General features: G+C 37.5%; 1 protein-coding gene across 2 annotated transcripts in view; it reads left to right on the top strand.

Annotated features, from left to right (window-relative positions):
- The first annotated feature begins 1,646 nt into the window (after positions 1-1,646).
- LOC131048987 (uncharacterized) overlaps positions 1,647-17,419 on the top strand; it is a 185,283-nt gene continuing 169,510 nt past the window's right edge. For both annotated transcript variants that reach the window (XM_057982981.2, XM_057982980.2), the window contains exon 1: positions 1,647-1,989. In XM_057982981.2, the coding sequence (XP_057838964.2) occupies positions 1,721-1,989 (269 nt within the window). In that variant the 5' untranslated portion in view covers positions 1,647-1,720. The remainder of the gene's footprint in view (positions 1,990-17,419) is intronic.

Raw genomic sequence — 17,419 nt, 5'->3', positions numbered from 1 at the left:
ACTTTCATTTTCATGCTCCCCAATGGACCACATTCGCAAGAAACCCATTTCATGGATAGTTTCCTTCATAAGGTTGTCGTTGGCTGCATTAAGCCTCTACTTTTTTGGACAGTCAAGTGCCCAATTGTTGGGCTTGTCATACACAAAGAAAGTCTTAGCTTTCCTCTGCATTGTCATTTATTCTGCATCCTTCTAGGAGTTTTACCCAAATCTCTTGTTGCTCTCTCCATATCTCTATATCTCTCTCAGATAATTGTACACCAAACATACACTAATATTGCAAGGAAATTTTAATATTATTACAAAACATAATTTAATAACAATATTTTTAGTAATAACCAACAGAAAAAATGCATATTATTTAAATTCTATTTAGTAGTGCATAATAATTTACAAATTAATTTAACATTTTTTATAGTTAAATTTATAGCACACCTCTCATTTATATATCTACTCCTTCCCATACCCATCTTTCCCTCTCTTCCTCTCTCTCCTTATCACTCCCTCTTTCTAAATCTCTCTACTTCTCTCTCCTCTGTCTACCTCTCCCTCCTCACTCTCTACATATCTCTCTCTTTCACACTCACACTCTCTCACACACACCCTCTCTCTCCCCATCTCTCCCTCTCTCACTCCACCCCTATCCCCCCCTCTCTTCCTCTCTCCCTTTTCCCCTGTATATCTCTCTATCTTTTTTTATCTTTCTCTTCCTCTCCATCTCTCTCTCTCTCTATCTTTGTCTCTTTATCTTCTTCTATCCCTCTATCTATTTGTCTCTCTCTTCCTCTCTCACTCTATCTTCAACTCTACCTCTATATTCCTTTCTTCCCCTCTATCTCTAGACATTTTCCCATCTCTCTCCCTCTCCCTCTTCCTAGACCTCTATTTCTACATCTCTTTGTATCTCTATCTCTATCTCTATCTCTTTATATTTATTCTTTCATTTCTCCCTCTATATCTATCTTAGTATTTCTCCATCTATCTATCCCTATATCTCCCCCTCTCTCTCTCTATAACTTTCTATCTCTATCTTTATCTTTTGATCTCTCCCTCTCCGCCTCTCTATTTATTTATCTCTTCCATCTCTACCTATCCCTGTCTCTCATCTCTCTTAATCTCTCCATCTCGTCTCCATATCCCTATCCTCTTCCATATCCATCTTTATCTTCCTCTCTATCTCTATCTCCTCACCCCCTTGTCTCACTCTTTCCCCCTCTATTTATCCCTTTCCATCCCTCTCTCTCCCCCTAGATCCTATTGGTAATAGAACCTGATGATTTCCTTAATTCATAAGTTTTATTTCGCTCATTTTTGGATTCATGTAAGTGGATGCATAATTGATTTCAATCTATTACTTCTTCATTCAGACCTTTGTTGCACAAACAACACCATGTTTTTTGGATTCATGTAAGTGGATGCATAATTGATTTCAATCTATTACTTCTTCATTGAGACCTTTGTTGCACAAACAACATCATTTTCTAAATCAATTATCGATTGACCTTATATACTACACAAATATATACATAAAAAATAAAAAAAATATAACAAAATTTTCTCTAATTTATCTTCCTAATGTATAGCCATTGCACACAAAGGTGTGATTGCTAGTTAAAATTATATTAAAGACTTCGTGCCGTTGAACAGAAAAATCAATTACATCGATATATTAACCTCTCGAATATACGCTTCCCTCCATTCTTCCGCTCTCCATTTACAAATGGAGCCCCATGTTTATTACAAAAATCTTCCTTTGCACACCATTCAACGACGTCTTCCTACTTTTCCATTCGATTCCCATGTTGAAGGCCAGCGTTTTAAGCTCTTAACCTGCAAAATCCGCAAGCTTCGAAGGCAAAGTACGCAAATTCGTATGAAGGTTTCACTTACAGATGGAATTGAAGCCCCCGTTTCGAACAGACATATATTTATATTTGGCATGGGTTTCGTAGGGCAGTATTTGGCGGAGCAACTAAAAAATAAGGGCTGGTAAGAATTATGAACTCAATATTTCTCGTTCCTTTCTTTTTGTATAACGTTCTTTTATTCTTTGCATTTCAGTAACTTTAAAGAATTGTAAAACATGGCAAACACTTTGTTTTGGTGAGTTTCTAAGTATCCAGAGTCTATGAAAATAGAAGATGTTTCTGGAGAATTTGTGAAAGAATGTTTTTGAATAGATGGCTCACATTTTCCTAGCTGATTCATCATCAGGACGAATATATGTTTTAGTTGCATATCAAATTAATTTTTATTGTTTTAACTAGAGGAGGAGTTTTGAGCTTTAGTATTTATCGAATTTTCCAAAGATTCATTGGGTCAAACTCTAAACTCAGCAAACTGGCATACTCCAAGGGTTATGCCTTCGGGCTTTGAAATGAGCCCGCTCAAAGCCTGCACAGCCTTTTGGCTTGTAGCTTTTCTTCCCATTTATTTTAGAAACATTCTAAGAGATCAAAAACCAAGATACAATAACTTTGGTTGACACGGTAAATTTAGAATTCACGTAGAATCTGGGGAATTTTCTTTTGAATAAGAAGTGGGTCCTGAAGCAAAAACTTGCAGCAACTTAATTTCCATATGCACTGAATGGATCAATGTAGAACATTTCATCTGAATACATATCAATTCTTGAAATTCAAGCCAAAAGAAATTTGGTATTCTGCATGTGTACACTTCATTGCAACCGCTACTAGACCATGGCCGAACAGACTGTGTATCGTGACTCTGGAAAATCCAATTATATTTATTTTAAGTCGGTGGATTTTGGGGTTTCAATAATGCACTATAATATCAGAACTTAATTTAGGGTTTGTAAATTTCAGAAGAGAGGGATTGAAGGAGCAGTAAAAACTTGGTGTCGGTTTTTTAAAATTCAGCAGAATAAGAGGGATTGAACAAGTATTCAAGAAAGCTCAATGGCATCCACAATTTCAGCATTTATTGCTTAAGCCAAATTATTCAATTTTTTAATAATTTGTAAACTGTGAACACTTAATACCGTCACGTACCTGAGGCCGATTTGCAGCTCCTAAAGTGTTTTTAAACACTAACACATAATAATAAATATAAATAATAATATTATTACTTAGCCCACCTAGACACTTGTTTTGAGCGCCAACTTTAATATTAATTTGAAAATAATAATAATTCTTAACTGACCTAGACACTTGTTTTGGGCGTCAACTTTAATACAAACAGTTATATATGTAATTCTGGCTGGCTGGACGAAAGTAACTGAACTTGGCATGAATTTCAGGAGAGATTTCAAATTGGTGTTGACTGGGACGAAAACCCTAGCTGCCCTCAAAGGTTAGGATGAAAACCCTAACCTTGACTTGCTGATTTCTTTATATTTCTGCAAATTCATTCTATTCAAAAACCTTGTTGACTAATCTAGCTAGAGTACTTACCAGGTCTGATCACCATTGCGATTGGAGATGATTTGTACAACATCAAGGTCGCAGGCCACTATATTTGCCATCTGGGCACTATCATAAGCGACTTCTCAGAGTATTTTTTGCTGGCAGGCACTGGAGGAAGGTGTATAACAAAAATCCTGGGGCTGTTTGGCCCAGAACAAGGGTCATCTGCAGGGTGACCGGGTGCAGTCTACAGCCAGCAAGATCACAGCTTTGGAAACCTCAGAAAAAGGGTCAATTGGTATTAATGTCAGGTCTGCACCAGAACCAGCTAACAGGGCTATTCCAAGGTTGAGGATTATCAGTTCCATTGAACGATTGAAATGAAGAATTGGGAACACAGATTCGCCTAAACTAGACAGCCAGGGTGCTGACCTTTAAACCCAATTAAAAGAGGAAGATATTGGATTCCAGTTAGTTCCCCAGATCTGGGCACATCAACAGTATAGGAAAAAGCTGCTACCGTCCGGATAAATTACATTCATTTGTCACACCTGGAAACTGTTGCATTGTAATCTTTAGATTGAATTAATTGAGATAAGTCATACATTTATGCTTCTAGCAAAGGCTGCTCAGTTATATTCTTTCATATAATTCTGCTGTACTAATTTTCAAAAAGGATTTAGTGTTTCATTTGAGGATAGTTGTGCTGGTAAATTTATATTGGCTGGTCAGAAATCTTTGTCAACGTTACTTACTATAGAAGTCAGAGATTTTGTTTAGGGTTGCTTGCAGTGTTTTTAGAGCTTTTGTTTCTGCTAGCCTGTGGGTATGTCATGCAGATTTATGTAGAAGAGTGATTGTGAAATCAGGTACCAGGAAAGGGAAAGGAGAAGGAAGAAGCCATGGGTGACAGGAATGAGAAAATCAATCTTCAAGAGGTCATTAGAAACTAATACAGAGAGCTGGCTGGAGAATTATAATCCTCCATAAGAGAGTCTATGTCTGAGATGGTGAGGATTTTGAGGGAAATGAACCAGCAATGGAGTGCTGGGATGTCTAATTCCAATGGGAATGAAGGAAGTCACTCTGCCAATAGTGGAGTTGAAGTGAATCCTCCAGCCAAGACATTCATAGGTAGATTCTTGCAAAAAGGAGAAGACCCACTTGAAGAAGAGCAGCAAGTACCACCTAATTTTAATGACGAGATAGCAAGATATTAGGCTGATTATAGTGCTCTAAGCCTAGCCATCCGATGTGACATGCCATTCATGGAGTATTATGACATGAAGACAAGAAATGGACATAGAAGGAGAAGGTACGAAGAGAAGCCTTGTACGTACATACAATATTGTTTGGGAAAGATTACAATACTTTTGATGGATCGGGAAGTTGTTTAGTTAGAGCATGGCTGCATAAATCAGATACATAATTATCTTGAACCCAGTTTTTGAAGAAGAAGCCAACAAGTTTGCCACCTTGCATCTCGAAGGTGTAGCCCACGAGTGGTGGTACCATGGCATAGTGACCTAAGGACATGATTCAATCACTACCTTAGAAGAGTACAACCAAAGATTGATGGAGAGATTTGATATAAAGGAATTGATTGGTAAGTTTGAGGAATTCAAAATTGGCCATGTCTATAGAGAAGGCAATGAGGCAGCGGACAGGTTGGCCAAAATGGCCATAGAAGATATAAATGAAATTGAATGATTGGTGACTCGGTGAGGGTGGTTTCCTGATGGCCACGTGGAGAGGTGATTTGGAGAAGCCATGTACTTTTTGCGAGTCTAGTTTTCAACAATATGATGGGACTTGGAAGGACAAACGCTCTCCTCAGCATGAGGTACAACGAAGTTGGGCAAAAGAGATTGACGATAGGTGGACACAAATTGGGTTAAGATTAATATGAGACTAGGCAATGGTGGCAGCCTAGGCGTGTCGATTAATTATGACATGATCTAGGCCGAAAGCAGTGTGCCAAGTAGTAATGATGACAATACGGATTAAGCTCACAAATGTACGATATTGTCCAAATCAAATCCCTCAAGATAGGTTTTAGATTTTGATAGTCATGTCAGACAGCTAAGCATTGTTTATAATGCCAAAAATCATCATGAAGAGACATGGTGAGCTACTTGAAATAGACACAAACGGTGATTGATGACTAATTCTATGTTGCCTGCTCAAAATTGTGAGCGATGGACATGCCTATCCTTCTTGAATCAACAAAATAGCAAATGGCCTTCTTAGGCGTGGTCAACGATTGGTGTCCATACTCTCTTCGGGCCATCCTTTGGTTCTCCATGCTATCAATCTATTTTGGGGGGTGAATTTCTTTCAACCTTTCACAACTACCAAGTTAATACACATGTGACAACCATGTTTCTTGCTATGATCTTGTATATGGGGGTGTCGAAGTCAAGAGCCAAGAAATTATGCCAAATGCTTTTCAAGCATGCCTTGGAGAAATTGATGTTGTCTTGGACAATGTGGATGGCGATTTGCCCATTCCATTGTTGCAGAACTACTATATGTTGAAAGGTCACGGTGCAAAGGTAAGGAAGTTTCTCGTTCAAAGCTATAAGATTTTCACAATCCATTCAAATCTTGTATGCAGTTTCTAGATTTGATTGTGTGAGAAATTTTTGACTATCAAATGATCAAACATTTCAAATCACACTCTGTGATTCATCATTAGGATGCAAGAGAGTTCAAGGAGTTGAAAGATAGTGAGTTGCAGACCAAGGCATCAATATAAAGAGGGGTATGAGCATGAGGAACAAGGAAACCCAAGGTCAAAGAATAATTAAAAATATATAAAATACACACAATAATAATATAAAATAATAATAATAAATTGAAAGACCAAATAAGTAAAAATAAGGAAAAAACAAAGATAAATAACGTAAGACCACTAGTGCATAAACCAATAAATAAATAATAAATTTAAAAATAAAAATAAAAATGAAAATAAAATAAAATAAAATAAATATAAAAATATAAAAATATATGTATGTGTATACATATGTACATATGCAAACACACTCACACCACACGCATATATAAATAACATAATTAATAAAGTAATCAATCAACAAGAAAATACACCAATCTCAATACATAAATGCACAATAAATATAAAACAACAAAAACCATGTGTGTGTGTATGTATATATGCATATATACATATACATATATACATATATATATATATATATGTATATGGTCAAAAATTTCTCACCCAATCAAATCCAGAAACTGCATACAAAAGGTTTCCCATTGTTCGCACCTTGGAACCAAAATTACTCGAAAGGGATGGGGAGAGATGGAGAGGAGCATTGGCTTTCTTTTGTGACTGTCTTGGATCTCGTCATGCTCAGAGGATGGGTGGGTCAAGAAGTATTTGAAAGCAGAGGGTTTGTTGGAGTTAGACTCTAAGTCTGACGCCAACCCGAAATTGGGCCTCTCCTCCCAGGGGGAGGAATGGATGAAGAACGATGGTTGAGATGCGGCGGAAATGGCAAACAATTTTGCACACGATGAGTGCGAGTTGGAATGTTTGGTGGTGGCTAGGGGGATGGCTGCAAAGAAATCATGAGCAGAAGGTGTGTAATAGCTTCGGGTTGGGAGGTGCTTTGCTTCCCATTTTGGTGGTTTTAAGATAGTGATAACAAGTTAATAGTATGTCAGCATTACTACCTAGGTGATCGATATAATTTGTATAGAGTAATACGGATGCAAAAGCATATGGATTTCAAAGAATCGATGTTGCTCAATTAATCGAGGAGACAAAGCTCCTTTAAATAGAGTTACAAAGACAATGTTTCTAAAAGAAACAATCGTTAAATATAGGCGAAATTAGAAACAACTTAAATGACCATTAATAACACAAAGAGAAAGATATTATTCTAATACCCTCCTTTAATGGTCATCATTCTAACTACCAAGAGAAATAACAGAGAAGGTTGCCCCCTTCTTCTCAGAACACGCTACAACAGAAGACAAGAGCCTGCCACTAACTTTGCCACTTGAGCTGAGTCTACCACCAACCCTCCCAGAAACTGCAGAACTTCTGGAGATACCCAAAACAACACCAACCGTCCAACCTGATGTTGGAGAACTGTCCCTCCTTGTAACCAGAGACACACCAAGAACAGCTATCACGATTTTGAGGAAAAAATTGGCAAACCCACCAAACTATTGCAAACGAGCAAGATGCCCGAAAATAGACTACAAATAAGAGACTAGTGCAGATGTTCGCACAACAACTCCAGGGGCGACGAAAAACAGACTGCAGCAAAGTACAATTTTTGAGGAAAAAATCATAAACCCTCCCATGATTTTTTTTTACAGGGACAAAAAATATTAAAAAACCCACAAATTTTTTCAAGGGAAAAAAATATTAAAACCCATCAGAATTTTTTTTTAGGTAAAAAAATATTAAAAACCGAAACAAACATCAATGCCCATAAGCCATCTTCACGCTTTTTGAGGCACGAAAAACGAGGTATTGAGAAGATGCTAAGTGCACAAAACCTGACTGCCTTCCAGCATCAAGTTGGTCAATGATGCCATCTTGCATGTTTCCCAATGCATGGAAAACGAAAAAACTGAGAAGAGGCACTGGCACAGAATTCAAAAAATTCGAATCCCAATGCAGAAACAGAAGCATATGTAGGTTCAGACTTCAAAAAATGAAGTACAGCGGGCACGAATTTCAAGAAAAAAATTCTGGTTGACCCAGAAAAATCCGAAGACAACCTAGAAATCCTTGCAAAAACCCAGAAAGAATCTGTTGTCGGAATCTAGATCCGCTGGCTCGAAAATCGAGGTACCCAAAAATTCTGACGACGACCCAGTTGAGATCTCGAAAAACCCATCACGAATCCGTGCTCAGAAATTTTTTTCGACTGAATCTGCAGGGTCAAAACCCTAGCCGAAAATGCAGATTTCCGTCCAAAAATGGCAGAAAAAAATCTGCAGGCGGGAAAAAAAACCTGTCGCGTGGTTGCGTGAAATGTAGGAGAGACGGGTCGCGAGAGAGGGCAGAAAATAGCGAGAAAACCCTAGTATCTGCAGCCAAAACGAACTGCCAAAGTAGCAATTTCGAAAAACAAATAAATTTTTCAAAAAAACTGTTAAAAATTTGTGACGAATTTTTAATTGAAAAATTATTTTCGAAAATAACCAAGGCTCTGATACCATAATACAGATGCAAAAGCATATGTATTTCAAAGAATCGATGTTGTTCAATTAATCAAGGAGACAAAGCTCCTTTAAATAGAGTTACAAGGACGATGTTTCTAAAAGAAACAATCGTTAACTAGAGGCGAAATTAGAAACAACTTAAATGACCATTAATAACACAAAGAGAAAGATATTATTCTAATATAGAGTGCTTGTCTCCAATTTGGGTCTTGGAGACTGCTATAGTTGTATAGGGATATTTTTGTGTAGTAAAGGTTATGGGTTTGGGCTACGGGGTGGCTATATTGTCCCCTCGTTAGATCATACGGTAAATCTCATAGTCTGCAGATCAAAAGGGTGGAATAGTAGTCCAGACAAAATGGACAAGATGTAATAGTTTTTTGATATTAATATTAAAGGTGTTGCCCTTTAGCAACTATTAAATTACCAAAAAAAAAACTTAAGAGCTACAAGGTGGCCTCGGGGATATAACAGTCCTCCCCTACCAAGATTGCTTGTCCCCAAGCAATTTCAATCTTGAATGCTCAAAAATCTCCACACCTTCCCATGTCACATCCTCAAGTGAAAGATTCCTCCATTTCACCAAAATATACCCTTGTTCCTCAACTTCTTCTCTCTTACATCCATGATTGCCTTGGGTTTCAAAATTGATTTCCCTTAATCGCCAAGTAGTGGCAACTCAAGTGATGGTGTGACTTGTGGTCCAAGGGCCTTTTCCAAGCATAATACATGGAAAATATTATGAATTTTGTTGTTTGCAGGAAGTTCCAACTTGTGTGCAACCTCACCAATCCTCCTTATAATCATATAATGCCCATAAAATTGTGGTTTCAACTTCTCTACACCACTTCCCTTGAGGGTAGATTGTTTGTAGGGTTGTAATCTCAAGAATACCATGTCTCCCACCTCAAAAACCCTTTAGTTCAATGGCGATCAGCATACATCTTTTGCTGATTTTGGGACTATTGTAGGTTATTTTTGAGTGCCTTCTCAAAGTCTAATCTTTGCTGAACCAAGTCTTTTGCTCCTAGGACTCTACTATCCGAAAGAATCAAATCCATGAATGAAACAACATCATAACTATAGAGTGCCTTCAAAGGTGTCATTACTATAGACATGTGATGAGAAGAATAGAAGCAATACTGTCCAAGATGCATTCATTTGACCCATGTTGTTGTCCTCTAACATAGTTTTTCAAATAACCTTCAATCCATTTGTTCACAATTTTTGTTTGCCCATTTGTTTAAAGGTGACAGCGTACTACTTGGGGTCAATTCCATGCATGTTAATAGAAAGAGATCTTGCCTAAATAGGCTGATAAATTTGTTGTCCCTATCGCTCACAATGTTCCTTAGAAAACCATGAAATTTAAAAATCTTCTATAAAGAATACATCAGCCACTCATGGAGCCTTGTACTATGAAGATATAGCATGAGAATGAGCATATTTAGTGAAACTATTAACAACCACATAGATACAATCCTTACCTTACAAACTTCAATGATTCTATGATGAAATCCATGGAAATACTTTCCCATTTCTAATGGGCAACAACTGCAACAAACCAAACAGAAATCCACACTCAATTTTATTTCGTTGGCAAACCACCCTTCCATGAAAAACGTTTCTTCACTTGCAATTATGTCTTGTAGTACCCTGGATGACCAACAAGTGGTGTGTCAAGACATGCCCTCAAAATTATCTCTTTCACCTTCAATTCCAATACAAGATACACCCTATTCTTGTATAGGATGAGCTCATCAAACACTTGGTATCAATCATCATGTAACTTTCTAGCAAATGTGTTCTTGGCATATTCAACAATTATAGAAACCTTCCAATCAGCAAACATATCAGTCATGAGCGTAGAAATAAAGTTTCCTAGAGAGTGCAGCATCCACCACATTATTATTTTCCTTAACATAATCAATGTCAAAAGCATAGAGTTGCAACTTAGCCATTTTTGTTGTCTATCATTCAAATCCTTCTGATTGAGGAAGAACTTCAAGCTGTTATGATCTGTTTTCGTCACAAACTACCCACAAACCAAGTATTGCTGAATTTGGTCAATGCATACATGATGGCTAACATCTCTTTGTCATAAATAGAGCTGCTCTTCTCCATCTCCTTGAGATTCCTGCTCTCAAATGCTATGGGTTGTCAATTCTACATAAAGATTACCCCAATCCCCTCTCATGAAGCATCACATTCTAAGACAAAGGGAAGTGAGAAATCAGGAAGAGCCAAAATAAGAAATGAACTCATTACCTGATTCAGCTTGTCAAAAGCTCTGTGTGTTGAAGTGCTCCAAGTGAAAGCCCCCTTCTCAATCAAGTCTGTCAATGAGGTTGCAGGCTGTGAAAAAGCCTTCACAAATCTTCTGCAGTAGCTAAAAAGTCCCACAAATCCTCTCAAACATGATAAATTCCTTGGTTTAGTCCAATCCTAAATCCCTTTGATCTTCTCCTTGTCCCCACTAGCCCTAGGCTTGAGCTCATCTACCCCCCAAATCCTCGTCAAAAACAACTTGTATGAAATGCATTTGTCCCTTTCCCAAACACCAGTGGCTTGACAGCCATGGCTCTCTACAAGTAAAGCATAATTTTTTCCCTCATGATTCATTTGGACTCCTCAACCTTGTTCAATTTTGGGGGTAGTGTCTTAGGTTGAAGGAAACTTTTATAAGGACGCTTCATGTGTTGAATCAGTGGTGCATTCTTTGAGTGAAATTTGCTCTTGGCCACTAAATCCTCCAAATTCAAGGTTCTTTTGATGGCCTCCTGCAAGCAATTCGAATCAAATTCCCTTACCAAACCCTTGAGTGGTTCCGATAGGCCCTCTACAAAAAAAACTATGAGCCTACTTTCCCTTACATCTAGAACCATCACCAATAGCCTCTAAAATCCTGCCACATAGTGCTCCATTATGCCCTCTTGCCCTAATTGTGCTAGCTCTCTAAAGTGAATCTCTAGATCCTTATATCCAATTCCATCGAGTCTAGGATTGCCTTTGCAAGCCCCGTTGAAGTTTATTTTAATCCACCCAGCTTTTGGGGCGTTCCATCGAGCCTCGTTTCTCGCAGTCATGGGAGATTTCACCCTCCCTTCATTAATTGGTGGAACTTTCAAACCTGGAAAAAAACTTCATTACTGCATCATCCCAACTGGTAAAGATGTTCTTTTTGATTGGTTTGTTTCTTGCTGCAGATTTGATCGATTTCACTATGTGGGCTTCGATTTTCTTACATAGCATTCCAATTGGCATTTCCTTGCCTTGGAAGATCCTTCGATTCTACTCTTTCAATATCTCCCATATTATTGTTGAGGGCGTAATAGTCCACAAGCTACAAAATAGTGCTTCACTGGGTCGCTTTGGCCATATATTAAACCAGTCCATGAGATCTTGCAGGATAGAGCATTGAAACTTGAGTTTGGCCATGAAATACTTCCAACATACCCTTGCATATTGGCAACCCAACAATAAATGATTCATGTTTCCAACTCTTTTTCACATAAAATATATCTCCCAAGACCTTGAATTCCTAACTTTTCTAGTCTATCTCTAGTAAGAATTCTCTTTTGGATGGCCATCCAAGCAAACATTCCAGCCTTTGGGAGACAATGCTTATTCCACAACAGCTTGCTTTGCCAATTCTGTCTCACCACAACCGCTTCCTTTATCTTGTACCCAAACTTGACTTTATAAATCCCAGTGTTAGAGCCACACCACCTTATCCTGTCAAGCTTGCATGATGGAGTAAAGTTTTTGTTTTTGATGATTGTGTTGAGGTCTTGGTTCTGTTAATTAGGTGCATTTAGCTTCCGTAGTGAGTGCCATCGCCATTTGGCAACTCCATTCTGAGCGATGATGGTGCCAGAGTCTTTCACCTTCCTTCCCCAAACTCTTATGGTCTCCTCTTTGATTTCAGCCAGAGTGGGATGGCTATTAATTGGTTCCAATCCTTCCCATGAATCCATCCAAAAGGATACATTTTGCCTATTCCTAATTTCCCATGTGATGTGCTTTGTGATTGTCTCTACATTTCATCATATAGTTCCCATATTGCCGATCCCTTGGTAGGGTCCCTTGTTGTCAATATGCGGGTTGACTCATCCAAATCCAAATATTTCCTTTTAAGAATTTTCACCCACTAGTGCTCCCCATTTGCATATAAATTCCAAACCAGTTGGGCACTTGTTGGTGTCTGTTTTATCATCTACCAAACATTAGAATAAAATATCCAAAGACACTCTATTCTCTCTTGAAAAATCACCGCTTATGCTAATATCATATGGCGATTCCAAGGTTTCTTTTGTCAGGCCTTGACATGCGGATAAGTTCAATGGGTGTTGTGATATGCTGGTAATACACAAAGGGACTTACGCTTGGAATGTTCAATTCACAATGGAGGTTTAGACAATGAAGCTCTATCATCTAGGACTTGGATCACGGACTTCAAGAAAAATGAAAAGGAGATAAGGGTTCAGAAATTCAACCTATTCCTAAGAATTCAAGAGACGACATTGACTAGGTGACTTCAATAACAACACTTTGCTTCGCCACGCTTAGGACAACTACACAAAGTGAGTGCAATCTTCAAGGGATGTGCTTATGATTTTCATACTTATGAATGATACCAATAGTTGAACAATATTACTCAAAGTAGAAGTTAAACCTCCACAAAATAAGCTCAAACTAACTTTATACAATGAACAAAAAACATCCATTCATCAAAAGTATGAGCGGAAATTCACCATAAATCAATACTTATCAAATCTTGCATTCTTCTAACATACATGAAATAAAATCTAAACTATGATGAGGGATAAGAACAATGCAAATTCAAAAATAAAAGAGGTAATCACCATCAATTCGAACAATGTATTACTTATTACTTTGGCAATCATACGCAACAATTACTTATCTCAACATGTTTTGCAACATGCTCCCATAATTTACAAATGAGGGGTTGAGCTCAAATAGGCTCCCCAATTAGAATTCAATGGCTAGGATTGATTTTCAATCAACAGTCTAGATTACAAAATAAAACCCTAATTAGGGTTTGCTACAACTAACTACCTCTCGACCAATGAGAAAATTAAATCTGAGGACACTTGTCCTTCTCGCTAATTATAAACCAATAATAAAATAGAAGGTTGTTGCATTTTGAAGTGTGCCTTCTAGAAGCTTCTGGATAAGTCAGGTTCGTTGAACTTGGAGATGTTGACTTGGAACAATCTAACTGTTGAGTGTCCTTGTATTCTCCAATTTGTGAAAAATTGCTTAAGTTTGGAAATTTGTTTGGAATAGTCTTCTTGCCACTATCTGATCTTGATTGGTTGTTTGTCTTTGACTCTTCAAGAGATGAAATCCTTCAAGAAGTCTGGAATTTCTTTCTTATATTTTGCCAAGTTTGAAAACTTTCTTTCTTGATTCTTGTTAACCCTTGTGCCTATGCCACAATGGACGAAATTGGAACTTTTCTGTGAAGTATCTCGCATACTTCGCCAAATTTTGGCTAGTCAATTTTATTTTGTGGCACTTTCATGTGGATCCTTCAACGCCTAGCCAAGATTTTGACCATTTCCATGCTTTGACACACTTTGCCTATGGATTTGCTTTCAATTCTAGAGCTGGCTTGTGCTGAGTAGAACAAACTCCGCCCTTGGACAAGGATTTTATTCATCTTCTCCTTACTTTCCCTCTTTATTCTTCTTCTTTCTTCCTGTTTCTCTTCCAACACTTAGTCAAAATTTAATTCTTTTGGTTGCGGAAAATTCCATACTCAGCCATTTTTTATGTGTCAAACTTTTATTTTTCAACCCGTTCGTTTGTTTGACCCTTGATTTCATATGCCACTTTTGTCAAATCTATTTTTCCTAGCCATTTTTGTGTCTTCAGCACGACAAGTCAATTTTCTTCATGTCTTATCCTTGAGCCATAGGCAAATTTTCATGTCTTGCTTTTGCATCTTCACATATTCCATTTATGCCTAGTCAACTTGGAATGTTTATGTCTATCCTTCTTGGCAAACTTTGTGTAATTCACTTTATTAACTTGTATTTTCTTCTAACCTTGTCCAAAGATCTCTTTGCTTTTCTCTTTCAACCTAGTCTTTTATGCCAAGTCGGACTTGGAGCCTTTTATGCTAAGTTGGACTTGGCCAACGTTTTGCCAACTTCAACTTGCCTAAGTTGGACTATGCCATCTTTTAATTCTTTCTTGCCAAAACCTTTTCTTTTCTTCTTGGGCGGACTTGGAGGAAGCCTTGCCATATCTTTTTCTCCTAACCATATCTTTTTCTTTGGCGGACTTGGAAGATGTTTGGTGACATGCTCATGCTTTATTTGTTTTTCCAATGTTTGCTTTCTTTTGTGCCAAATTTTGAAGTGCTTTATCCATCCTAACCCATGGGTGGAGTTTACTTGACCTTAGGATTTTCCCCTTGACTGTAGATCGGAGTTTGATGTTCATTTGCCAACCTTTTTGTGCATGGGCGGGGTTTGAAGAAGCTTAGACATTGTCTTCTTATACTTGGCAGACTTTGAAAGTCTCTTGCCAACTTTGTTTGCTTTATCCTTTGCCACTTTGGCGGACTTGGACAATCTCTTTCCAAACTTGCCTTGATTTTGGAGGGCGGACTTGGACAGCCTTGTGCCAAGTTTTTGGCGGGTTCAAGAATCTCATGCCAACCTTGATGTGTTTGATCATGGCGAACTTCATGTGTTTGATGCCAAGGCAGACTTGGCTTATCATTCGACAATTATTTCCTTGGCGGACTTCACATGTGCCTCAACATGTTTGTTCTGTTTAACCTCAAGTAGGAGTTTGTTTTACTCTTGCCATGAGTTTCTTAATTGAAGGTAGGAGTTTAGCAAGTGTCGGACAACTTGTTTGTGCATGAGGCGGACTTTGAAGAGTCTTAGCCATCTTTGACAAGGCGAACCTTGGTGTGTCTTGGACATGCTTCCTCTTCATGCTGCCTTTGCCATCCTTCTTGACCTTGGCGGACTTGGAAGTCTGTGTGCCATTCTTGAATGCGCTTAGGCTTTGACATGATTCCAAGCTGATCAAACCTTGTTCTCTTATCATGGGTGAATTTTAACTTGGACAAGCATGTGCCATCTTCCATGCTTCTGGACAAGGCGAACTTTAACCTTTGTCTGCCATTCCTCTCCTTGGTGTGTCTACCTTTACTTGCAAAAACACATGAAAATTCCATAATATTTTCAGATTTTAATTCTGATTTTTAATCCTCTTTTCAGAAAATTTCAGTTTCAGCCTGTCAAAAGGTTAAGTTTCTGAAAAAGCGGACTGAAAGTGAAGGATTTGGTCAAGAAATTGATAAAATTGAGAGAAATAAGACAAAGGTAAGAAAATTCAGCTGGATTGAATCTTTGAATACTGAAATTTACCTTCAACTCTAAATTTCTGTGTTAAAATCTAAAAAAAGCACCTAATTTCTTGATTTCAACACTAAAAGAATTTTATTCTGGAAATTTTCTCTTCAAAAATTCAAAATTCACAAATTTTGAGAGAAAACTTCTTCTCAACTGCTCTCCAAATTCTCAACCTGAATAATGAATTGTGAAAGTGAATGGTTGAAAATATATAGAATTTAGGATTTTTAAACTTAGAAGTTTTATTTTTGTTTTTTTTGTTGTTTTTTTTTAAAAAAATTATTTTATTATTTTTTTGTGTTTTTTTGTTTTAAGTCTTGCCAAAATGGAAAGTTTATTTTCTTCTCAAAATTTCATCCTTTGCCAAAAATGCAAAGAATCTTCTGAATTTCTCTTGAAAATAATTTTTCTAGTTTTGGAAAATAATTATAATTTTTTATGTGACAAATTTACTTTCCAACTTGCTTTACACTTCCGTGCCTTAGTTTATTTTTTATTTATTTTTTCTTCCAACATGGTCTAACCTCAAGTAGGAGTTTAACTAACTCTTGCCAAGAGTTAATTAACCATTGGTAGGACATTTTTGCTTGATCATGAGGCGGACCTTGAAGACCGTCAGACATCCTTGTGTGTGAATGAGCTTAACCTCCGGTAGGAGTTTGATTCACCACTGCCATGAGTTCGTTAAACGTTGGTAGGAGTTTACCAAGTGTCAGACATTTTCACTTGGACAACTTCCTTATGCCTTGGTGGACATTGATCATGCTTGGACATCTTCCATTCTTGACATTCTTGGGCAGACTTGACTGATCATCTGCCATTTTCATTTCTTCAACTTAGGCGAAATTTTTAATGTGTCATCTCCCACTGTTACCTTCATACTTGATGAGCAGTTTATCTGGAACAAAACCCTAATTAGGGTTTCTACTTTGCTTTTTGCTCTTGGAGAGCTAATTTTCGAAATCTGAGAACATGGGCACTGATCATATGGCTGATCTTTTGGAACAAAACCCTAATTAGGGTTTGCATTTTGCTTTTTTTACCCTTAAAGACCAAATTTTTAAATTATGAGAACATGGGTAGTAATAATACGACCTAAAGATCAAAACCCTAATTTTAGAAAAAAGCAAAAAAAACAAACCCTTGCTTTTTATACTCGAGGCAAAATTTCTCGAATCTGAAGACATGGGCAAGACTGAAATGACCTGAAGAACAAAATCCTAATCTCAAAAAAAAGCAAAAATTTTGAACCTTGCTTTTTACATCTAGAGAGAAGATTCTCAAATTGCGACAAAATGGGTAGTAATAAAATAACTCGAGGAACAAAACCCATATGCCACTTTCAAAAAAGCAAAAAAAAAGCAGAAATTTCTAAAAATATCAAGTTTTTAGAAATGACCCAAAGCAATTGCGATCCTCGTCCTTCACCTCGTCCTTCAGACCTTC

This window comes from Cryptomeria japonica, chromosome 4, assembly GCF_030272615.1.
Source record: "Cryptomeria japonica chromosome 4, Sugi_1.0, whole genome shotgun sequence".
NCBI lineage: Eukaryota > Viridiplantae > Streptophyta > Pinopsida > Cupressales > Cupressaceae > Cryptomeria > Cryptomeria japonica.
This window is presented reverse-complemented; position numbering and strand designations above follow the sequence as displayed.